This window comes from Diachasma alloeum, unplaced genomic scaffold, assembly GCF_001412515.2.
Source record: "Diachasma alloeum isolate Michigan unplaced genomic scaffold, Dall2.0 Dall_scaffold_00269, whole genome shotgun sequence".
NCBI lineage: Eukaryota > Metazoa > Arthropoda > Insecta > Hymenoptera > Braconidae > Diachasma > Diachasma alloeum.
Genome location: NW_021680408.1, coordinates 665,024 through 690,099, shown reverse-complemented (window position 1 = coordinate 690,099; position 25,076 = coordinate 665,024). Strand labels below are relative to the sequence as shown.

Genomic DNA, 25,076 nt, shown 5'->3' with positions numbered 1-25,076 from the left:
GGGGGGGGGGGGGAGGGTCGTTCAAGTAGATTTACCTCACCGAGACGCCTGTAATATTGCGTTTGAGGGAGATACATCGCATTTGAGGCGCTCACGAGACTCGGGGAATGTGAAATTATCGGAGATATAAATTCAATTATTTTAGAATCCGTATGGCGAGGGATGGGTAATCGCCTGTTTGATAACTCCGTAATGTTGAAGTGGGGGAAGTGGTGGAGGGCATGTTTCCAAGGGAGTTTTGGCATTTTTTCAGAGGACTGGATTAAATTCACTCGGCATTCCTGAGGTTAAATTGAAATGTTAGTTTTTACGTCAGATTTTGCGCTTTTGAAGGGAAATTTCATTATTTTAATTTGCCAATAGGTTTTTATTCTAGAATTTTTATTGAGTTTTTTTTATTCTGTTTTTTCTTTCATCAAGAAAATCAAACAAAAAGCGTGGAAAAGTTGAGCCGAGAAAATTATATAGGAAATATCTCGATAGAATAGTGTAGAAAAATCAAATTTTATTGAACTTTTTTGCAGAATATTTTCCATTGAATATTTCAATGGAATCGGCCAAAAAATAGTAGAAAGTTCAATGGAAATCCATTAGAAGTGTTTTTCTACTCCGAAAAATGTTTCATTTCAATCGAATAGAAAATTTATTTGAAATTTTTTGCTTGTTTCAAAAAAAAGGATTTATTTATAATTAATAAAGAATTTATTAACTTCAAATAAATTTTAATTAAGTTCAGAGTAAAAATGTGTTCAATTCAAACAAAGAAATTTTCTTGAAATTTCAGTGGAACTTCTAAAAATTTCCGAAAAGTGTACACGGAGAGAAATATTCAGTAAAAATTACGGAACAATTCACGTAATCCGCAATGGGGAATCGTTTTCCGGTAATTTTTATACGAATGGAAGAGAAGAAATCTGAAACGTTCAGTGAATTTTCAGGTTCATCACCTAACAAAGTACGAAATTGTCACGTAATTTTTCCCGAAGAAGTAAAATCTTACAGAAACTTGCCGACTTATTATGCCTTCAAAATAAAAAATTCTTGAACGTTCAACAATTTTTATGAAGCTGGTGAGTTATTTCTACGTTCCGTTCCGTAAAATTTCTCAATCGTTGGGGAAAAATTACGGAACGATTTGTTGTCCCCACGGCGGTGAGTCATCAGACGGGTGGTTAATTTTTACGGAACAAATCGTAGAATTTACGTGGCGATTCGTACAATTTCATTTCCAACTTACACTTTTTATTGAATTTTACTTCGCTTGCGAATTACCTTTCGAAACGTCATTTTTACGTTTTCTTTCTGGTAATTTTTATTGAATTTTTCTCTCCGTGAATTGAAAAGTTCAGCTAAAAATTGTTAGCAATGTACAAGAAAAATCTTTATTTATTATCAATGATTATTTTTCGAACCCAAATATCGGGCAATATAATTGGTCCATTCGACATCACGTGGTACAAGCTACACGGTTTTCAACTGATAATTTTTTGATAATTTTCTCTGGTAGTTGCTATATAAAAAACAAAACATCATGCAGTCGAATTAACCCCTCGTCAAACTGACATATTGAATTCAATTGTGTCGTTGTGTTAATTATACAATTTTCGTTTCTCAATTGTGAGTTTCGTCTCATGGTCCAATTATATTGCCCGACATTTGGATGGGAAAAATAATCCCCCGACTACCACACGAGCTTCAAAATTAATCGGGCATTTTCCTCAAGGTTCCCTATATACAAACGAAGTCGTCAAGTTTTTCAGGAAAAATCACTCGTGCTTCGCACTCGTGATTTTTTAACCTGAAAAACTTGACTCCTTCGTTTGTTTGCAACGAACCTATCGGAAAATATCCGATAATTTTGAAGCTCTTATGGTATTACAAGTGACCAATTTAATTGGATCAAATAAAGGTTTATTAATTAAAAAAAAATGATTTAATATAAACGAAACCCCAAACACAGATTTGTTTTTTTATTTGAATGAAATAAATCATTTTTCCGACTGTAGAGCCTGTCCATTCTAAATAATTAATACACTACATTATTAAAAACATTCCACAGCAATTGTCGCAATTGCAACTCCGTATTCCCCATTGATCCTGAAGTATCCCCCACTGAGCATTCCCCCTCAAATGTCCCAAATTAATCAACAAACTTCCCTGACAAAATCACCGGAGCATTTCTGCAAATTACCAAAATTACAATAACAGCGTACAATCAATTTATCAAAACTCAGTTATTAATTCAGTCATGTTATAAATTCCCATTGAATATCCTCCAGAATACCAAAATGAATTCGGAAAAAAGAGAATCCGAAAAAATTGTCCCATTAATGAGATATAATCCAGACTGCACGAATGGTGGAATGAAATGACGCAATTAATTAGCGGAATTAGCAGTTGGTGGTTTTGGCCAGTGTAACCGAGGGTGAGTGTACGGTATGGATGGGAATGAGTGCTCATGGTTGTGAAGCCTTCGAGCGTAAATATAGTGCATAGCTTAAAGAGCCAGTGAGAGGTACACGCTTGTATGACTGTACATAATTATCCCCCACTAAAATTCACCTTTTCATTTTTTTCATTTTCATTTCCACTTCAAAGAGCCTGAATTCCTCTGCAATTTTCTCTAATTTAATGATGTCCTCTTGCATATCAAGTGCGACGTTGATGTTGAAAGGTGTAGGTATTTTTTTTTTCGTCCCTTTGATGAAAAAAAGTGACGCAATTGTTCCGGAAAAAGTCATGTGGAACATTGTGGCAAAATGAAACAAAGAGATGGAGGGAAAAAATAGGGGGAAAAAAGTTTGTTTTTTGGGTGCATTCAGAAATGTAATGGTTTGATTCGATTGGCACCGATCGTCAAGCATACTTCATCGAAATTTCCGATGGCCTTGTGGGTATGCTCCGCGCCAAACCATCGAGTTTGCGTGCGTCCACGCGTGAGTGATCAAAAGCTTCTATGATTGGTTGCATCAATGCACCCGTAAAATCACGTTGCAAAACGACACAGTATTCAATTTCACCGCGGATCCATTCCAATCGCCATTATCAGACATCAGTGGATACAAAACTAACGTATTCATTTGAAGTAGATGCACTTGAGAATGCAATTATTTGAAATTATTTCCATTCGGATGGATGCGTGGGGTTTCTGGTTCGTTTTGTTGGTAACGAACGGGGGGATTGGGTTGCACTGGGCTACATTTTGATTTTCGATGGAAACGATTGAGACTGGGATAGCGTATACGGAGCGAAAAATTTAATAAAAAGTACCAGAAAAAACGGAAAAATAACGTTTCGAAATGTAATTCGCGAGCGAAGTAAAATTCAATAAAAAGTGTGAGCCGGAACAGAAATTGTACGAATCGCCACGTAAATTCTACGATTTGTTCCGTAAAAATTAACTACCCGTCTGATGACTCACCGCTGTGGGGACAACAAGTCGTTCCGTAATTTTCCCCCAATGATTGAGAAATTTTAGAGCACGGAACGGAGAAATAACTCACCAGCTTCATAAAAATTCTTGAACGTTCAAGAATTTTTGATTTCAGAGCCATAATAAGTCGGCAAGTTTCTGTAAGATTTGACTTCTTTGGGAAAAATTACGTGACAATTTCGTACTTTGTTCGGTGATGAACCTGAAAATTCACTGAACGTGAATCCCTCCTTACCTGAAGAAAACCACCCAGACACGTCGTTGCGTTTGCCAAGACACCGACTTTGAATTTCTTGAATCTCACTCGCAATATCCAGTCCCTCGGTGTACCACGGAATGCCCTGAATCGGTACCAGCAGGTCAATGGCTTGCCCCAGGTATCCGGTGTCACTGCTGGACTAGACACATCCTCGTAAATGTCCACCGTTTTGTTGCAGTGATCTCGTTCCGCTGGAAAAGTACATAGTCTTTTTTACTGGGTTGATATCGTGCCCGAGCGCTGTTTGCTATAAAATTCTTATCAGTCTTCCCTGGGATGTCGAAAATTTGCGAACATGAGAGAGAATATTTCCATTGAAATTGACGGGGATTTAATTTTCTTTGTGAAAAACTGGGGTTATCAATTCCTTTCTAAAAAAATCATGAACAATATCTCGAATAGGAAACGAGAACTCGAATGTGGCGGAAATCTCCAACGAGTGGAAAAATGGGAAAAAATTCACCTAAATAGTTAATAATTCACACCGTCTGGTGTGAATTATCCGCCTCTTGACCCAAATATTTCGTTGCTGTCGAAAGCAGAACAATTATTCATGTTTGAGACTTTCAAATTCGAACCAAACAAATTCTTTTTTGGCAATTTTCAACTAGCGATTTTGTTGGCCCAAACAAGACTTGTTTGACGTGTTTGTTTTTCTCTCAGTGCACTTTAACGTTTGTGATAAAAGGAATTTCATTGTAATTATGATATGCATGACATACCTGTATAAATATATATGGAACAATTGAAATTAATAAATAAAGTACTCTCTATCGCTACGGAGAGAACAAAATGGCGATGATTAAATGGAAAACAATTGTCAATGCAATCCCAGAGTTTCAAGAACTTCTCTACATTAGAAAAGTTACTCAAACTCCCCAAAAAAATAAGTCGGAACCATTCCTCCACTTTTCACTCTATAAAATGGAAAAATACCTGGGAACGTTCCTGAATTGTACTTGAGCAATTTTAAATCCCAAAAAAATCAAATACAAATTGCCTCAAATCCCCATGGAGAATTCAAAGCCACATCCACGTACGTTCGACATAATAAGATTGACGCGTCTACAGCCCGAGGGAAACGTGACACAGGAAGCCGTTTTTACCCGTGAACACATTTCGTAACGCTTGAAATATATTTTTTTCTTGCCATCGGTGTGGGCGAAATATTATTCCTATTTCAGTATATCTCCTCGTCACTGAAATTTGGTGGTAGATTCCGAAAAACTAGAAAAGGGCCCTGGAAATCAGTGGTATATTGCAGTGTTAAAAAATTTTGTCTGAAATTTCCGATACACTTTTCGGAAATTTATATTAAATTTAAGTATCACTGAGATTTCAAGGAAGTTCGTCATCGAAAATTTAGAATTCAATTCCATTTTTCGCTGAAAAGGAATAAAAAACCAGAAAATTTCGGTAAATATATTCTTGAATTTTCAGGACCGTGACACTGAATGCGATTTAGGGAGAAAAATCACGAAATTTCAGATTTAACTGAAAATTCAATGTAATTTGGCACTGAATATTTATATTAGATTGGAAATTCAAATAAATTAACGAATTCTCGTCTTTATGAAACTGGTAATGAAACCTGTAATTTCATGATTTTTTCCCCTAAATCGCATTCAGTGTCACTGTCCTGAAACTTAGTACTCAACTGTCCATGAAATTTCATTTTTTTCCAACAGTATAGTCCGAAAATTAGAGATGGGTTTCTAAAAATAAATGATATTACTCATGATTCACATCTCTCAATAAATGCGTGACATGTTCCTGAAAATTGAAGCCTTTTGCTTCCGAATAGAAGCATTGGAATCTTTCAAATTTGAGATTTGAATTTTTCGTGTTATATCGACCCATTATGATCCAAAAAATTCGAAAATGCAATTTTTAGACCGTGTCCGTACGTAAACAAATTTTTCTTCGATTGTTTGCTAATAATTCCCTGGAATTGAATCTTTTTTCCCCTCAAATGTAGGTATTGTTAAGCCCTATCAATCGTCATTAACTAAAATTAAATTCATTCGTTAATTTTTTTAATGTTTTAAATTTTTCAAAAAGTGTTTTGTTCACGATAACTAAAAAAATATTGTGAATTGATTGAATGATGGCTAAAAAAAGTTGTTTGGTGTCCTTCTGACCGACTTCGAAGACAAAAGCGATAGCAATAATCGTTATTTTGATTTATTTGAAAATTTGCAAAAATTCAGTATTTTTTGAAAATCTGAATTCTCGGGATATCTTTGGATATTATGCATTGAATTCAATGTAATAAATTCAATCATAGCTTAATATATTTGTTTTATGCCATTAACTCAAAGTTAAAAGATGATTACGATAGCTACATTGGTTGATTTGATTTTTTATGATGATTGTTGAAAATTTCGAATTTTTCATGAATTTCCCTGAATGCGAGCTTTCTGATGGTTTCTTCAAATGTGATGTTTCAAATTCATTCAAGTATGTATAAATACAATTCTTTTATCAACATTTTATCGCAGGACTGAGGGGAAAGATAGAACCGCAAAAAGGACAATCGATTGTATAGAAGAAAGGGATAATAAGAATAATCATGTTGATAACGTTCAACTAACTTAAAAATCTGACAAAATTAGTTAAAAAGAAATCTTATTCAATTTAATAAAATAAAATAAACAATGAATTATACATGATAGAAGGAAATAATGTGCAAAATGCCCATTCGGTAGCATATTGCTAATTTATTAGCAATTTCCCATTTGTTTTTCTTTGTGTTATTTCAAAATTCAGTGCTAGAAAGTTTCATTCCGCACATATCCTACTTTATTCCTTTGCTACAAAATTGTATCATGAATACCCCAATTCACAATCTCACCGGCGAAAGCACCCCTGATGGTGATCTTGACTTCTGAACTTAGTTCGGATATATGCAAAGCACGTTCATCCTGATTATCACTGGCTGACTTACTGAAAGTTATATGAGCAACATGACAAATGCTTTGCACCTGTCCGAGTCAGCACATTGTCAAAAGTACGAGCAAAGATGAGAGGAGCTGAGGGGCAGTGAGTGTGGTTACTAAGTGAATAGGTGATCGTGCGAATAGTATATTGTGCCCCTAGGGAGTAAAAGTATTTTCTGACGAATGTGACGTTATAACCCGAGCCGAAGGCGAGGGACAACGTCCCATACAACTCGATTAGATTCGGAATTCTATTTTTAACTTCCCGACCCGAAGGGAGGAAGTTATTGTAATGACCCCGAAAATCGAATGTGGAAATTTAAGCATTTCTCCACGTTTCATGACCTTTGGAACCACTTCTGACCCTTTTCAGGTACCTATCTGTATGTGTGGATGTGTGTATGTGTGTGCGTACGTCTGTGACAAAAATTTTGTGCCACGATTCCTCCTGAACAAACGATGCGATTTGACTTTTATTTTTTTAATCGCTGTATTTTCATGTGACTTGAACCTGATTAGATTATGGAGACGATCGTCTCAGCGTTTCTCCAGTTTTTTCCAAAAAACATTTGGAAAAAAGTCGAAAATTAGCGTTTTTTTGTAAACGAGACCATTTCTCCGTGCATAACGATGCGATTTCAAGTTTTTTTTGTTAGAAACGATGAATCTTGATATAACGCACAAATCATGGAATACTGGAAGACATTTAATCAGCAGTTCACTAGCTTTTTTCGAAATCGATATACATTCAAGAAACAATTTTACTTTTTTGATAAATTACATCTTTTCTCGATGCGGAATACGGCGATGTGTGTGCATGGGAGTGTGTGTGAGTGCGAGCACGCGCACGGATTTTCTTGTCTTCTATTGGTATTTCCTCGGAGAAATGTGAGAAAACGATTGAATAAATAGATAATAAAAAAATTAATGAAAGAAAAAACAAATGGTCGGGAAGTTATTGGTGCGACCCGTAATGGGTCACATCCAATTCCACCAACCCCTACCGGTCATACCCTAAAGAGGGAGCGCGCGAAGCGCGCGACCGGGCCTGATTTTTTTTCTATATTTAATTATCGTGGCCCGAGCCGAAGGCGAGGGTTATAACGTCACATTCGTCAGAAAATACTTTTACTGCCGTGTGGCACACGATATTTTATACCTCGAGGACTGAAAACCGCGATTTAACCGAGCGAAGCGAGGTTAGAATCGCGGTTTTCCGTCCCTAGAGGCATAAAAAATATTTAGAAAGAGCTGTAGTTGAGGTTGTTTAAAGTAGCTCTACCCTTACGGTAAATTCAAAGATTATTGAAAACTGCAAAAAAACTGAAGACAACTCGATTAGATTCGGAGTTCTAATTTTTTTCTATATTTAATTATCGTTTTGGTTTTTCAAAGAAGAAATGTTTTTCCATTGTAATCAAAGATTAAAATCCGATTTTTTTTTCATTAAATGTGAAAAAATCAACAATTTTTTTGACACCTCATAAAAAATAATCCACTGTTTTGCAAAAAAGTTTTATTATTTATTTATAAGAGGGAAATGTTTGAAAAAATATGAATATTTTGCGAAATTTAATTTAGATAATACAATAAATTTCTTTAAAAATTGAAAATCAATTAGAATAATTCGACTTTAGTCAATATTATTTCTTTCACATCCTAAAAAACATTTGAATAAAATGAAAATTTTTCTGAATTTCAAGAATGAATTCAGATGTTTAGTCACCTGTTCGTCTGAATTTCAGACAAATTTTCATTTTATTCAGACGTTCGTTTTTTAGTGCCTGAAAAAGTCTACAAAAGGTGTGTGAAATTCAGACATTCGTTTTTGCTGTGCGGGTACGCAATGTATAGTACACATCAGCATAACCCCCGGCCACCGGTGAATGATTACCGTATTTTAGTCGGTCACATACACAGCGAGGTAAAACCATAACCATGACTGCAGATATAGAAAAAAAAAGTAGTTCGTGCGTCAGGGGAGCAAAACAAAACAACCGAATATCGTGTATTATATTGCCCTGGATTTCAGCGCGTGTGACACGACCCACTCGTCGCGAATGTCCTGTTTTAGTCGTTTGATGCATAATGCACCATGGTAAACGGCGAAGAGTCATACAAGAGGGAAAAACCTGAACAAAAAACTTTTTCATGGTTATGGTGGGCATTACACAAACAACTCCTAGCATGACCTAAATTTTCTATTGAAAGATCTGAAATATGTAAAATGATGAAATCATCAGATGCTTTTGTTCAATTCAGTTCTATCTCTCTATATTGTAAAAATCCAAATCGACTTCTGGTGATGAAAATTTGATACCCAAAATTAAGACTTCAAAATTAAGGAACCTCATGACGCTCAATCTAAGCCTCGTGACCTTTATTCTGATCCTCATGGTCCTTATTCCGACTCTTCTGGGTCTTATTCTGACCCTCATGACCCTTATTCTGACTCCCGTGACCCTTATGACCCTTATACTGACCCTCATAATCCTTATTCTGAACCTCATGATCCTTATTACCCTCATGGCCCTCAATCTACGCCTCGTGACCTTTATTCTGATCCTCGTGGACCTTATTCCGACCCTTTTGAGCCTTATTCTGACCCTCATGGCCCTTATTTTGACTCTCGTGACCCTCATACTGACCCTCATGATCCTTATTCTGACCCTCATGACCCTCAATCTAAGCCTCATGACCTTTATTCTGATCCTCGTGGACCTTATTCCGACCCTTTTGAGCCTTATTCTGACCCTCATAGCCCTTATTTTGACTCTTGTGACCCTCATACTGACCCTCATGATCCGCATTCTGACCCTCATGACCCTCAATCTAAGCCTCATGACCTTTATTCTGATCCTCGTGGATCTTATTCCGACCCTTTTGAGCCTTATTCTGACCCTCATGGCCCTTATTTTGACTCGTGACCCTCATACTGACCCTCATGATCCGCATTCTGACCCTCATGACCCTCAATCTAAGTTTCATGACCTCTACTGATCCTCATGGACCTTATTCCGACCCTTTTGAGTCTTATTCTGACCCTCATGGCCCTTATTGTGACTCTCGTGATCCTCATACTGACCCTCATGACCCTCAATCTAAGTCTCATGACCTTGATTCTGATCCTCATGGCCCTTATTCCGATGCTTCTGAGCTTTATTCTGACCCTCATAACCCTTATTCTGACTCTCGTGACCCTTATTACCCTTATTCTTAACCTCATTACCCTTATTTTGCCCCTCGTGGGTCTTAATTTCGAGTACCAAATTTTTATCATCAGAAGTCGATGTGGATTTTTATAACACCGAGAGATAATAATGTATGAAGCCCATCGGGCGTGCTGCCCTATTTTTTCCTCAATCAACGGCTCGATGTCTCCACCCACTCGAAGACACCACTTACAAACTTCACCCCCCCTCAAGTACTAAAGAATCGCTCTCAAATTACGTAGAACACTCTCCTCGCCGAGACCAATGTTCCTAGTTCAAGAACTATTTCTCCTTCGTGCATGCCCTCTATCCATGAATGATTGGCGCTCATTTTCCTCCTCATATCGAACAAAGAAACTTTGATGGCCGGAAGTAATCTCCGTCGAGCCGTCGAAAAGATGCAGAGCAGTGTGAGGGGTGACCCGGACGAGGTCAGCAGTCGAAAAGCCGAGAAAAATACCCCCTCCGTTATACTTTTGGCTTACCCTCGGAAATGCGAACGAATCGATACTCGACCTCCTTCCGTTACACTGGATATCCTATCTCACATGTGAAAGCATTTTCACTCCTCAATTCAATATGGAGTCCCCAGTTGTGACAATCAAATCTCTCGTCAGCAGTTGTCGTCCAGGGACTTTGCAACTCTAATCTCGTCAATCTGTCATTGCGCACACTTGGCGTTGCATAAATCCCAAAGCCCATGCGATATTTATCGACACTTTGAGTGCTTACGCCCATTCATTTGAGTGGCAATAAAAACGAAGCCAATATATTTTCACGAATCCAATGAAACTGGCGAGATGAGGAGAAAAAAAAGTTGAGAGAAGGAAAAAATCGCCGGCAAAAAGAGGTGTCAAAATACACAAAACGTGATGCAGGTGTGTGAGCCCGAGTACGTGTATACTTTAAGACCAACGAGACGGGAATACGACCCAGCGACTCGTAAAACTTGAGTGAGAAAAAAAAATAAAGTAGATGAAGGGAAAAAAATGCGATGGAAAAAAATGTTGGAGGACTATAGTGTGTGAGAAGTACTTGAGCTCGGACATTCTAGCCTCGGCCACTGCGATAAAACTTGAACGAGGTTGCCGTTCGACTTTACAAGTCAATTCACGGAGCATTTGACGGGAAAAGGACTTGGTCAGGCGTTTCAAACTTCGTTAGACTGTATCCACTGTTCTCTTTCATTCTCTCTTCAACCCTAGGCTCTAAAATTTTTATATCTTCCCGTTTTTTTTTGCTTTTTTTCGACAAATATTTGAGGAAGAAATGTGTCCAGTTGTCTGTGAAACGTGTTGAATAATCCGAATTGTAGGTTCGAGTGAAAACCATAGCATTTATCGCCTCTGGCAATTGAATTTCTTCTTTTTCATAGTTTCATTTTTCGTCTCGCTATCTCTATTATGAATTTTTCGGGTTTATTCAAGGGAAACAGGATAAAAGTTGGGGGGCGAGATTAACAGCTACAGTGAAACAAAAATGTTACTGGGTTGTAAAAAAATTGAAAGTTTCCTCTTGACTGGGAATTGGACACAAAAAATGGATATATGTGTATACAGGGGAGAGTTTCACAACAGCACGAATGTGGGTCACCAAGAGAATCGATCGATCGATGGACATTATTCAATTTTTCTTCTCCTTTTTTCCGCCTCCACCTCAGTTTTCTTTTTTATATTTTCCCTCGATTCAAGTCATCCCGGTCCACTTTTTTGCCGCGTTAACGATTTTTTTTTCTTTTGTCTTATTTTTAATATAAGTTATGCGGTATATGTAACCACTCAGCGTTTTATTATTACATCGGAGGAGGGGAAATTCAATGGCCATTGTTGACGATATATCGCTGAGATGCTTATGGAGATGAAGATAAATAGTAATGCTACCGAGAAGGTTTCAAATTCAGTAGCGAAGTGGTAAAATGGTTTAGTTGACTCATCTCCCAGTTGAGTTTTTGAGGAATATTTCCGAATCTAAGGGAGATAGCGAAATTTTCGTAATTATATTGTTTGAAACGCAACTAAAATTCCAGAACATTCTGGTCGACCATCGGCCTACTTCGAAAATCTCCGGGACCCTTCGAGTCATCAGTCATAAGTCACCGAAACACGCGCGAATCAGTTTAGGCTTAGCCTCTCACCGTACAAGTCTATCTCGGGCAAATCACCTGTACAAGTTTTATATCGCACCTCACCGAGTACAGTAGCTCTTTGAACCTCACCTAGCTCACTAGTAATCAAGTACATCACCGGTCTTTGTAAGATCACCGTTTTGTTCAGTACATCACCTCTGTTGATTAAATTCAGCCTAAAGTCAGTGACTCAACGAATTTACAGTGAAAGACAATCATCAATTTAATTAGACATTCAACTATTAAAATTTCCAAAGAGTGTAAATAGTTTTGACAAAGTGGTTCGATCCCACAAAATAAAGTGTGGTTTTTAAATCCGGCTCATCAGTAATTTTCCCAACAACTCCCTCCACATTTTCATCCCACATCCACCCAAAATTTAGTCATTCACCAAACATATATTTATTGTAGCTCTCAATCGGCTCTACAAAAAAGGTTACAACAAAAATTTTGCTGTCTCCCTTGGATTCCGAGATATTCATTGAAAAATGGTCAATAGTCAAAATTGACTTGTACCGTTTTACCACTTCGCTACTGAATTGTAATTAAATTGATTGCGTGGGAACTTGCTGCGAGCTTAAATAATTAGATGACTTCATCAGATAATCATGAATATGGCAGGGAGTATTAGTGGGGGGAAAGAGAGAGTTGGTAAATGTTCGATATTTTTTGTGAGTGGTGGGACTGACGGGAGTTGGAGGTTGATTAATTATTATAGGGGGATGGACAGAGAGAAAGTTTTTGTTTTCAGGGATCTGCGATTTTCTGAAACTTAAAGAGTGAGAAATTCTGGAATCAAGTCGTTTTGGCCTTAAATTTCAGTGATTGAATGTTTGAGATTTAAGGTTGGAAGCGAGGTTAGAATCATGGTTTATCGGGCCTGACAGGATGAAAGAGAATTTTTGAAATTTCAAAAAAAGAGTTTAGGGCGGATTGAGCCACTGAACATCACAGGCACAATTTACCCTAGTTTCAGATAACTATACTGCATATAAATTTATTAATCATTTCTATTTTCAATATTCATCCTGCGGGGCAAATTATCATTAATTCTTCATGACTTATAAAAGCTCGTTATTTCTATTGAATCGACATCTGCAGATATTCTGGAAATTCCATTAAAGTGGCTCACACCAACGTCACTCAATATTCCTTTTTTTGCGCATGAATATTTCAATCATTCCGTGTCCAAGAATACTCGTTCGGATGAAGCTCAGTAAAATTCGAGAGAAAAAACTTGAAAGTTTCATGCCCAAGAATTCTCACAGAAAAAATCCTCCTCTATAAACAAGTGGATAATTGCATTTGTTTTTATAAATTAATATAGTTATTCTAAAAAAAACTCCAACTTTTCAGCCATTTGCGGTCATTTTCTAACGACTTTAATACATACTCAAATTTATAAAAAATTGACAATATGAAAAATTTCCATTTTTGCCAACGATTCGGACGCCCAAGGATTAACGGACTCCAGAGGTATTAGGCGATTTTTTTCATAAATTTACATGATTATTTTTTCCAATTTACTGGAAATCGTGTTACAATAAGACTGTCTTTCATTTTGTTTTTTTGTTTATCTCTCTATATGTATATTATAACAACCCAAATCGACTTCTGGTGATGAAAATTTGGTACTCGAAATTAAAACTCCAAAATTAAGGGTCATGAGGGTCAGAGTAAGGGCCAAAATAAGGTTCACGAGGATTATATTAAAGGTCACGAGGGTCATATTAAGGGTCATGAGGATCAGATTAAGGGTTACGAGGGTCAGAATAAGGGTCATCAGGATGAGGATTAGGGTCAAGATTGTCAGTGGTTTCGAGGGTCAAAATAGCGGTCTCGATGGTTAGTTTAAGGGTCACATGGGTTATATAAGGGTCATGAGGGTTAAAATAAGGGTCATATGGGTCAGATTAAGTGTCATGAGGGTTAGAATAAATGGTATAAATAAGGGTCATATGGGTCAGATTAAGGGTCCAAATAAAGGTAGCAAGGGTCACATTAAGGGTCTAAATAAGGTTCACAAGGATCAGATTAAGATCTGGATAAGGGTCAAAAGGATCACAGTAAGGGTCCAAATAAGGGTCACAAGGATCACAGCAAGGGTCCAAATAAGGGTCACAAGGATCATAGTAAGGTTCCGAATAAGGGTCACAAGTATCACAGTAAAGGTCCCTTATTAAATAAGGGTCACAAAGATCACAGTAAGGGTCTAAATACGGGTCACAAGGATCACAGTATGGGTCCATAAGGGTCATAAAGGTCAATAAGGGTCAAAAGGATCATAGTAAGGGTCCAAATAAGGGTCACAAGAATCACAATAAGGGTCCAAATAAGGGTCACAAGGATCACAGTAAGGGTCCAAATAAGGGTTATGGAGGTCAGAAACTAAGGGCTATAAGGGTCAGAAAAAGGATCGAGGGGGTCACAGGGGGATTGGTGATCGGAGCGAGCAGGGGGCGTAGCCCCCTAATGCGGAGTAAACTATTGCCCCTGAGTTTGAGCACTTACAAACCTTCCATTCGGAAGCAAAATGCAGCTATCCACTTGTTTACCCTAAATTTCAGAATCAATGTTCTCACAGTGCAGCAGTGAATAATAAAATCGCGAAATAGTCAGTGTGAAATGCCTCAATTAATCTCCCACAGAATTTGATATTCGAATATTTTCGATTCACAATACCTCGAAAATTTCCGTTCAATTGAATAAAACCCTTGCTTCCGAAATATTCCCGACATATCAATTTTATACATTATAATTTTCATAGTATCCGCTCCTATTTCCAATTCTGAAACTTCTCTCCTCTTTTTCCCCCCCAATAAATGCCATAAAATACGAGATATGGAATTTTAATTGATCATGGTCCCGGATGAGCGCTGGAAGCGCTGCGAATAGTCCATTGAGAATACCCGATAACCCTGGAAATTTAACGGACACAGTCCCCGGATGCTCATTGTAACGCTCGAAAAATATTCAAATAATTTAATAACACTGTTGGGTTTTAAGCTGAACGAGGGTAAGAGAACGATCGGCGTCGGTGGAAATCACCGGGGGCCGCGGGGGGGGGAGTAACTCTGTTATCACCAGCACATATCGTTGGGCTGAATGTTCGATAAAATTTTCATGCGCACGTGAGGCGAGTGTCAATGTGCTTATCGTTAGATGTTTCAGTTCGTGAAAAAAAAACATTCTGTTGAACAATGAAACTGNGGGGGGGGGGGGGGGGGGGGGGGGGGGGAGTAACTCTGTTATCACCAGCACATATCGTTGGGCTGAATGTTCGATAAAATTTTCATGCGCACGTGAGGCGAGTGTCAATGTGCTTATCGTTAGATGTTTCAGTTCGTGAAAAAAAAACATTCTGTTGAACAATGAAACTGAAGAATCATTCTCAGATCCCTGATAGGAGTTTACCTTCGTGACTTGACTTTTTTCGACTTCAACGGGTAGGGGAGCAGGTGCCCTTAGCGCTCAGCTAAGGAAGAGTGATGATTCTTGCATCTAATTCGGAGCTTTGGGAAAAGACGAAAAAAATTCTAATATGTGAAAGATATTTACGTCAGGCAATATTTTCTCTTCAATCGCTTAACTGTCTTCAGGGGATTGTTACAGGTTCATTCGGAAGCTTACACGGAGAAAATTAATTGGTGATTTTCACCAAGTATTATAGTTGATGAATTTCACCAACTAGTTGTTGAAAAAATGAATTAGCAACCAGTTGTTGAATTTCAACAACAACGTGGTGAACTTTTACAACTATTTAATTAAAATTCAGAAAAAGATTTTTCACTTTCATTCAACAACCATTTCAATAGCGAAGCGGTAAACCGGGGCAAGTCGATTTTGACTTTTGATCAATTTTAGGTAAATCTCTCAGAATCTAAGAGAGATAGCAAAATTTTTCTCATGACCTTTTTTATAGCCCCCAACTGGCTCTACAAAAAAGGTCATGACAAAAATTTTTCTATCTCTTCTAGATTCCGAGATAGTCGTCAAAAAGTAGTCGATACTCAAAATCGACTTAACCCGGTTTTCCGCTTCGCTTCTGATTTGTTAAATTTTCAATAAACGTTGGTCGATTTATTTGATGGATTAAATTTAACAAGGAATTGTAGATTATTGCGGAAATATCTTCAAGGGGAGACATTTATCGATTGTCAACATATAAATGATTGCGGGATTATTTCTAAATGTATACATGCCCTCACCATCTAGTTTGGTAGTCAAAATTGATTAAATGAAATTGAAAAATCTTTTCTGACTTTCAATTAATTAGTTGTTAAATTTCACCGACTAATTGTTGAAATTCACCAACTAGTTGATAATTTTCCCGTGTACTACCCATTGAATTGGTAGAAAAAAAAAGAAATAGACTAATAACGCAAAAAGTAACGGTCACATGCCTTCTGTCGAACAGGCTCGAACCCCTGCTTGTTCTAGCATCAAATCCACGCAGGCCATATTTATTTACCTTTTGTCCACGTTTTTAGCGTAATAGAAAAACACCCACAGAATTACCAAAATCAATATATCCAGCCAAAAAATACAGCAAATATTTGTTGTCAACGAAAAATCCACTACTGCGCATCAATCAATGCATTCGTTCCATTTATTCGTCGGTTTTGATTTTGCAGGAGTACATTTTTTTATTGTCTGAACGATCGACAGCGTGATAATTCGCAGTGCGTCAATATAGAACCCAGAATTGTTGCATTGAGCTTTACTGCACAATAGGCACCAATTAACTCTCGGAATATGAAAGGTTTCAGGGTAAAGCTACATTGGTGGTGTTAATTTCATAGTTTGCTGCAATTCTCGTACGGATGGAGATGTTTGTGTAATCAAAAATCATTTCCTATTTTTTGAAATGTGTCACAGAGACCAGAACAGAGTTAGAGGGATTCGTTCGGTTGTTGGATGAATGATATTCCGTGCACGGAGAGAAAAGTTGAATAAAAGTTAGGGTGGGTGGTGCATGCACCGCCCACCTAAGGGAGATGAGTCTTTTTTTCCAGCCTCACACTGTACGAGGAGTCGTAACCGGTCAGAATGGGTTCTTCGAGGTGGTTACTCGAAGATGTGAAGAGAACAGATTTTTTATTAACATTAAACATATTTAATTATGTAATTCAATTGCCATCGGTCAGTGAGCGATGGAATCGAACTTTGAGGGTAATACCGTCCGGCATGCGCCCAATACCGTCCACCTTTTTTTCATGAATTTTTTTGAGCAATGCAGACCAACTGTTATAATTTTTCCTATTTTCATCCTTCGTTTCCATTCTTTGTTTGTTTTGATGTTTCCACGGGAAAAAATTGAGAATTTCTGTTGAAATTACTTGTTATCAAATATTTTGTTTGGTAATTTTTCTCCATCTTTTTTTTATATCGGGGCATTTTGCAAGGTCTCATTGAAATAATGGATTCTGCATAATCATCGGTATTTTGGAGGAAAATGAAATAACGTTTCATGGAATGAACTATTGTCAGGTGATAGTGCTGAATCGCCAAGTCAATATGAATATGCGAGTTCTCCAGACGCCGCAGTGGAACGATGCCACTCAAGTCAGACATCTGGATGGAACCCGCGTGCAGTCCACTAGGAGACTGCACTCGAAGAAATGGTTTATTGGAATCAAATGAAAATAGGGATGGTCATTAATATTAATTTCTTTAATATTAAAAGGATTTTTCCGACTTACATGGATCAAGGTTTAAATATAGTAATAGAAATATAAAAATAGCAAAATAATTGATAACCTAAATTTCCAATTGATAACGAATTAAATATTTAAAAATATGGAACTGTAAATTTTCTTTTAAGTAGATAATACTTAATTTTTTATAAAGGATTTCCGATTATCCAAGTAATCGTAAACTTTTCTACCTCAATTACTGATTAATGAATAATTCAAAATTTGACTATTTAAATTCATGATTACTTCAATAATAAAAATTTTAAGGTGATATTAACTAATACACTAATTAATAATTTAAAAATAATTATAATTAATGGATATGGCTATCCCTGAATGAAAATCTCGATTTAAAATTTTTCATTTGCTTCAAAAGATGAAATTTAATTGTATCAAATAAACAATTTATTAATTTCAATTATCACTGATTTTTATCAGTGTAATCAGCAGCGAAGCGGTAAACCGGTTTAAGTTGACTTAGCTCTTTGCTGAGTTTTCGAAGAATATCTCCGAATCTAAGAGAAATAGTAAAATCTTCATTATGACCTTTTTTGTAGCTCTCAATTCGCTCTACAAAAAAGGTCGTTACAAAAAATGACTATCTCCCTTAGGTTCCGAGATATTTATCAAAAACTGATCAATTGTCTAAATCGACTTAGACCGGTTTACCGCTTCGCTCCTGAAATTTGGTGATACGTCCAAACGTCCCGGTTCATAAATAATAGAACACCTCCCTTTCACATAGCGCAATTCACCAACATTTTCTACACGGAGAGAAATATTCAAGAAAAATTACGGAACATTTCACGTAATCCGCAAGCGAGAATCGTTTTCAGTGAATTTCTATAGGAATATAAGAGAATAAATGTGAAACGTTCAGTAAATTTTCGGGTTTGTTACCGAAAAAATACGAAAAAGTCACGTAATTTTTCTGGATGTTGTAAAATCTAACAGAAACTTCAAGACTTATTATGCCTCAGAACATGAAAATTCTTGGATGTTTAAGAATTTTTACGAAAAGTTCCGGAAAAATTACGGAACGTGTTGGTAAAATCTCCCCCTCACGGTGACTCATGGCTAGCCGTGAGGCGTCGGAGGGATGAGTAATTTTTACGGAATAGATCGTAGAATTTACGTGACGATCGACACTTTTTATTGAATTTTACTTCGCTCCCAGATTACGTATTTTTTCTGGTAATTTTTATTGAATATTTCTCTCCGTGTAACAAATTTTTCTTCAATCCCTCTCCGTGTAAATTCCCCAAGAAGTGCTCAGTTCAGTCTTGATACACTCTACTAACAACTTGGATCTCCATACCGAGTGATTTCACACCTCCACCCATCAAATTCCTCCAGCTACAACTGCAAAATCGTCACGCTACTTTGCAACTAATTTACAATGCGCTGAAATAACTCTGAACTCAACTTCCTCTCCACACGTACAAAATCAAATCCATTCACTGGCACTCGTAAATACCTAATTGACATGCTTCAGGGTGCTTTTAATCTGTAGCTCTGTTCTCATGCAAATGTACTGCAAAGTCCCATCCTAAGTAGTACCCATACCGCGCCAACGGCGAAAGGAGGCATCATAATGTAGCTGTGTGGGTAAATGTAACAGTGAGAATGTATGCACTGAATACATCAATATACGATATAAGAGGATGGAAAATTGGAGGGAGGGTGTTGGATAACAGCGGCAAAGTTTTGTCCCGGGGAGCTATGGGAGATGCTTATGGCACACTGATACCTCCGCACCAGCTTTCTCGCTGGGAATCGTGAGAGAAAAGTTGGAGGCGTTAAGCCATTCTGAATGATTTTATGAATAAATATGAGATGTTAATGAAAATTGTTTGTTCTTCATCCTCGCCTCATCTTTCCGGGGACAGTGATAGATGTCAGGTTATTTGATACCTTCAATTATTCGCGTGTTGTGAGCTGAGATGAAATATACTACGAAAAAATGGATGGTTTTAATCAACTCGAGTGGTCCATTTTATTCCGGAATTTTCGTGGGTTTGGGGAATAGATGTTTGTGACTTCATCCGATGGAAAGATACCGAGGAAGATAGGGTGAATCCGGGAATATGTGTCGTGGTATGAAACAGAACCTATTGAAGTGTGTGAAGGAGGGAGAAGGCGCTGAGTCGCCAGATGAAGTGAAGTTGTTAGTTATGAAAAAGCTTATCGGCTGTATGAATGAAGTACAATGTTAAAATTTTTCGTCTGAATTTTTCGTGCATTGTTAAAAAATTTTGTCTGAAATTTCCGGTACACTTTTTGGACATTTTTACCGAATTTAATTACCACTGAAATTTCAAAGGATTTCGTCATTGAAAATTCAGAATTTCGTGGATAAATGAAAGAGAACTGTCAAGTTCACGGCCGAAGCGAATGAGAACTGTCAATTCCGTTGAAGATATTTCGGTTTTAGTCTTACGCTTACGCTTATTCGAGATTTTCGAGATATTTCGGGATAGATTTCTTTTCTCCTTTTTACGATAGGATACTTTTGAGAGTTCTGAATAACCCGTCGCTTAAATAGTTGGAATCAACGTTCACCCGGCTAAAAAATTCGATTTTGGTGAAAGTCGACTTTCCCCTGGAAAAACAGAAAATCTGACCCTTTGAAAATCTAAAAAAAAACTTTTTCAGTTTTCACTTTTTCCACATACTTTTGAGAGTTCTGAATAACCCGTCGCTTAAATAGTTGGAATCAACGTTCACCCGGCTAAAAAATTCGATTTTGGTGAAAGTCGACTTTCCCCTGGAAAAACAGAAAATCTGACCCTTTGAAAATCTAAAAAAAAACTTTTTCAGTTTTCACTTTTTCCACATACTTTTGAGAGTTCTGAATAACCCGTCGCTTAAATAGTTGGAATCAACGTTCACCCGGCTAAAAAATTCGATTTTGGTGAAAGTCGACTTTCCCCTGGAAAAACAGAAAATCTGACCCTTTGAAAATCTAAAAAAAAACTTTTTCAGTTTTCACTTTTTCCACATACTTTTGAGAGTTCTGAATAACCCGTCGCTTAAATAGTTGGAATCAACGTTCACCCGGCTAAAAAATTCGATTTTGGTGAAAGTCGACTTTCCCCTGGAAAAACAGAAAATCTGACCCTTTGAAAATCTAAAAAAAAACTTTTTCAGTTTTCACTTTTTCCACATACTTTTGAGAGTTCTGAATAACCCGTCGCTTAAATAGTTGGAATCAACGTTCACCCGGCTAAAAAATTCGATTTTGGTGAAAGTCGACTTTCCCCTGGAAAAACAGAAAATCTGACCCTTTGAAAATCTAAAAAAAAACTTTTTCAGTTTTCACTTTTTCCACATACTTTTGAGAGTTCTGAATAACCCGTCGCTTAAATAGTTGGAATCAACGTTCACCCGGCTAAAAAATTCGATTTTGGTGAAAGTCGACTTTCCCCTGGAAAAACAGAAAATCTGACCCTTTGAAAATCTAAAAAAAAACTTTTTCAGTTTTCACTTTTTCCACATACTTTTGAGAGTTCTGAATAACCCGTCGCTTAAATAGTTGGAATCAACGTTCACCCGGCTAAAAAAATCAATTTTGGTAAAAGTCGACTTTCCCCTATGAAAATCATTCTTCTTTCCCCTGGAAAGACGGAAAATCTGACCCTTTGAAAATCTAAAAAAAAAACTTTTTCAGTTTTCACTTTTTCCACATACTTTTGAGAGTTCTGAATAGCCCGTCGCTCAAATAGTTGGAATCAACGTTCACCCGGCTAAAAAAATCAATTTTGGTAAAAGTCGACTTTCCCCCTGGAAAAATCCAAGATCTGACACTTTGGCCCTCGTGACCCTTGTGACCCTTCGACCGACTTTCCCCCTGAAAAAATCCAAGATCTGACCCCTTTGGGTCCGGGTGAAAAATTTTTTTTTTCATTTTTAACTTTTTCCACATACTTTTGAGAGTTCTGAATAGCCCGTCGCTCAAATAGTTGGAATCAACGTTCACCCGGCTAAAAAATTCGATTTTGGTAAAAGTCGACTTTCCCCTGGAAAAACGGAAAATCTGACCCTTTGAAAATCTAAAAAAAAAAATTTTTCAGTTTTCACTTTTTCCACATACTTTTGAGAGTTCTGAATAGCCCGTCGCTCAAATAGTTGGAATCAACGTTCACCCGGCTAAAAAATTCGATTTTGGTAAAAGTCGACTTTCCCCCTGGAAAAATCCAAGATCTGACACTTTGGCCCCCGGTGAAAACATTTGTTTTCGATGATTTGATTCGATGAATCCCAACAGCATCGGCAGCCGCTTAGAATTTTACCCACCTTTTCTCTCCCTGAACCTAATCAACAAAATGTGGCGTCATACACAGGGTAAAGCATCAAAAACCCTCGTAAAATGAAAATTGGTGAGCTAAACGTTCCATCAAGCCGGCAGCTAAAGGAGTGCAAGTATTTTCCGAGCTGACTATATCCCGAGTAAGAAACAAACTTTTCCAACTCTCGAATGCCTGCATTTGTGTTTGTGCGAGGGGGTATTATCGTTCGCGAGTGTGTCTAAACTTGAAGAAAATCCTCCGTCGAATGCGTTCACCCTGCGGGTCGAAAAGTTTTGTCGTCAGTTCGCTGAGATAAAATATAAAAGGAGAATTAAGAAAAAAATACGGGAAAAAGTAAGTGAAGGAAAGCACAACCGGTGGAGTATAAGTCGGAGGACTGTGCCTCCGAGAAAAATAAGGGGGCGAAGGAAGTAGTGAATCAAAAAAAAAAAAAAAACTGAAAAATACGTTCGGACTGAGAAGTCTTGCGGGGCGTGTGGATTTTGTGAGAAGTATAAAAGGCACAAACCGCGTCTTGGCACGAGCTGAGAAAATCCAGCGGGGGATTAGGAGGTGCTAGGTAACCGGTTTTCTTCACAATCCCCACAGCACCAATCTACTGAGAGTTCACGCTCTCTACTTTCATCTTTTTTCATCCCCACCCACTCCCAAGTCACTCCTTTCATCCCTCCTTTATTTCTCGTCTCATTATCCAGTTAATTGGTTTCTTTAGCGTTATTCTGTGTTTATGGAGGAAAACAATATATAATTACAGCTCACTTTATTTCAGGTTGTTTTACGGGCTTTTTCATAGAGAAGGGCGGTGAAGAAGAATAGAATAAAAAATAATTACTTGGATTTTTCTTCCTATGAAAATCATTCTTCTTTCACCAATGATTTACTCTGTGAGTGGGGGTGATATGACTAGGGCAGCTGGTGCATGTACCGCCCACCTAGGGGAAATGAGTCTTTTTCCACTCGCACTCTGCAAGGAGTCATAAACGATTAGAATGGGTTCTTCGAGATGTTCACTCGAAGATGTGAAGAGGGCAGATTTTTTATGAACATTAAACATATTTAATTACGTAATTCAATTGCCATCGGCCAGTGAGCGATGGAATCGAACTTTGTGGGTAATACCGCCCGGCATACGCCCAATACCGCCCGCCTTGTTTTCATGACTTTTTTGAGCAATGCAGACCAACTGTTATAATTTTTCCTATTTTGATCCTTCGTTTCCATTCTTTGGCTCCATTTTGAGAAAGATTTCACGTGAATAATAATAAATTATTCTGAATTTACCCGATGTTCCAGTGGCCACCGACTACCCCAAACAATCGAGCTGTCACTCGACCGCCCTCTAGCTGCAGAGTCTAGCAGCCCTATAGAAACCCTGGGCGGCATTACCCACAAACTCTGGGCGGAATCACCCATAAACGCGGAGGCTGATAAAATAGCCAATAATTACTGATGAAAATATTTTTCTGCTATCGAAAAGGTCGCAATGGATGTGGAAATGTATAACGAACATAAATTTCGCACTCCATTCAATTATGGACCGACTGAAAATTTGAAGAATCTTAAATTCTGGGGTCGAAATATTTCAAGAATTCGGTAGGAAATGATTTGAATTTTTTTAACGATGTTTCCACGGGAGAAAATTGAAAATTTGGATTGAAATTATTTTTTGTTATAAAATATTTGTGTAATAAAAAAAGAAGAAAAAATTCTCAGCCAATTCTGAGAAATACAGGTGGGTAGAGTGAGCAGGCGTTGACTCGCCAGATGAAGTAAAGTTGTTAGTTGCGAAGACGTTTATCGGTTGTAGGAATGAGTACAGTGTTAGAAATTTTCGTCTGAATTTTCCGTGCCAAATTCCGGCAATTTTTCTCGTGTTCAATTTCCACCGAAATTTCAGGAAAACTTGTCATGGAAAAATCACATATTCCATTAATTTTCTGTTCAAATGATCTGGCAATCAATACAATATTCCATTTTTCAGTTAAATTATTCTGTGAAAATTCTGAAAAATCGGGAAAATTCAGGGAAAAATTGAGAATTCATGTCACTTTGTCTCTGAATATTCATGTTCCACCAAAAATTCAATCAAGTCCCACTGAAAACTCACGAGTTTCCGTGAATTCTACTTAAAACTTGAAACTGCATAACCATTTTTTTCCTAAATCCGATTCAATGTCGCTCTCATGAGATTAACCATAATATCTTCCATGAAATTTCAGAAAAATTCTAGCAGTGTACTAACTGGGCGCACACCAGCTACCCTACATCAACCCCTCAAGACCTTTGAGGTCCTAAAATAAGGTATTATTATTTGGCTATATTTCTTGCGTGCACCTACGCTGTATTAAACCCAAAAACTCCCCGCTGATTAATCCCAGTTAAATGAGAAAAACCTGCAACTGTATGAAAAAGACTCAGTGACCGTAGAGGGTCCGTTAGCGCTATATGTGACCCGGCTTAATTACTCCTCCATGAAAGCCCCAAAGAGAGATTAATTTCCGTTGCTCATTCTCTTCGCATAAACGCTCCCCCTTTTATTAGAAAACAAATCTCGACTCGGGAATGCCATATCTCTTGCTGGATAAAAATTATCCAACGGATTACGTAACAAGGAATAAAACGTTAGCTGGATTCCAGTGTACAATAAATCACATGTAAGCCGACACCATTGGGGTGCATTCACATTCGCTTCGGCCATTTGTATCGGGGCGATTAGATGGGCTGCAGGTGCAGCGTAAGAGAAAGAGACAGAGTTGTGGTTGGGAGGGTTGCATTGCTCTTTACCTTTGCGGATTGCCGCTGGACTGGGAGTAACTAGAACGAGAAGAACGACACCGAGATACGGCAACAGCCACTTCCCCATCGCGTTAACCGCCATCTTTGATGTTCCAGTTTTATGGTTTTTTTGCTTCCGAGGGATTTCAGTCTTCCAGTCACTTGGGACTGTCAATCATTCACTTCCATCACCTGTCTCATTTGGCTGACGCTCCATCTGAAACATAAATTTTCGATGGTGTTATTAAGGATAATCGGGCGAGGAGGAAATGTAGGAGGTGAGGCGGAGGGGTTTCTATTGTTTTCCTGCAGAAAACCAATCGCTGA

General features: G+C 37.7%; 1 protein-coding gene across 1 annotated transcript in view; it reads right to left on the bottom strand.

Annotated features, from left to right (window-relative positions):
• The window catches only part of LOC107037704 (cubilin), a 66,869-nt gene that overhangs the window by 26,164 nt on the left and 15,629 nt on the right, over nucleotides 1-25,076 (bottom strand). The window contains exons 2-3 of the mRNA XM_015256386.1: nucleotides 24,759-24,966; nucleotides 3,669-3,883 (exon numbers count right to left, since the gene is read on the bottom strand). Of these exons, the coding sequence (XP_015111872.1) occupies nucleotides 3,669-3,883; nucleotides 24,759-24,852 (309 nt within the window). The 5' untranslated portion in view covers nucleotides 24,853-24,966. The remainder of the gene's footprint in view (nucleotides 1-3,668; nucleotides 3,884-24,758; nucleotides 24,967-25,076) is intronic.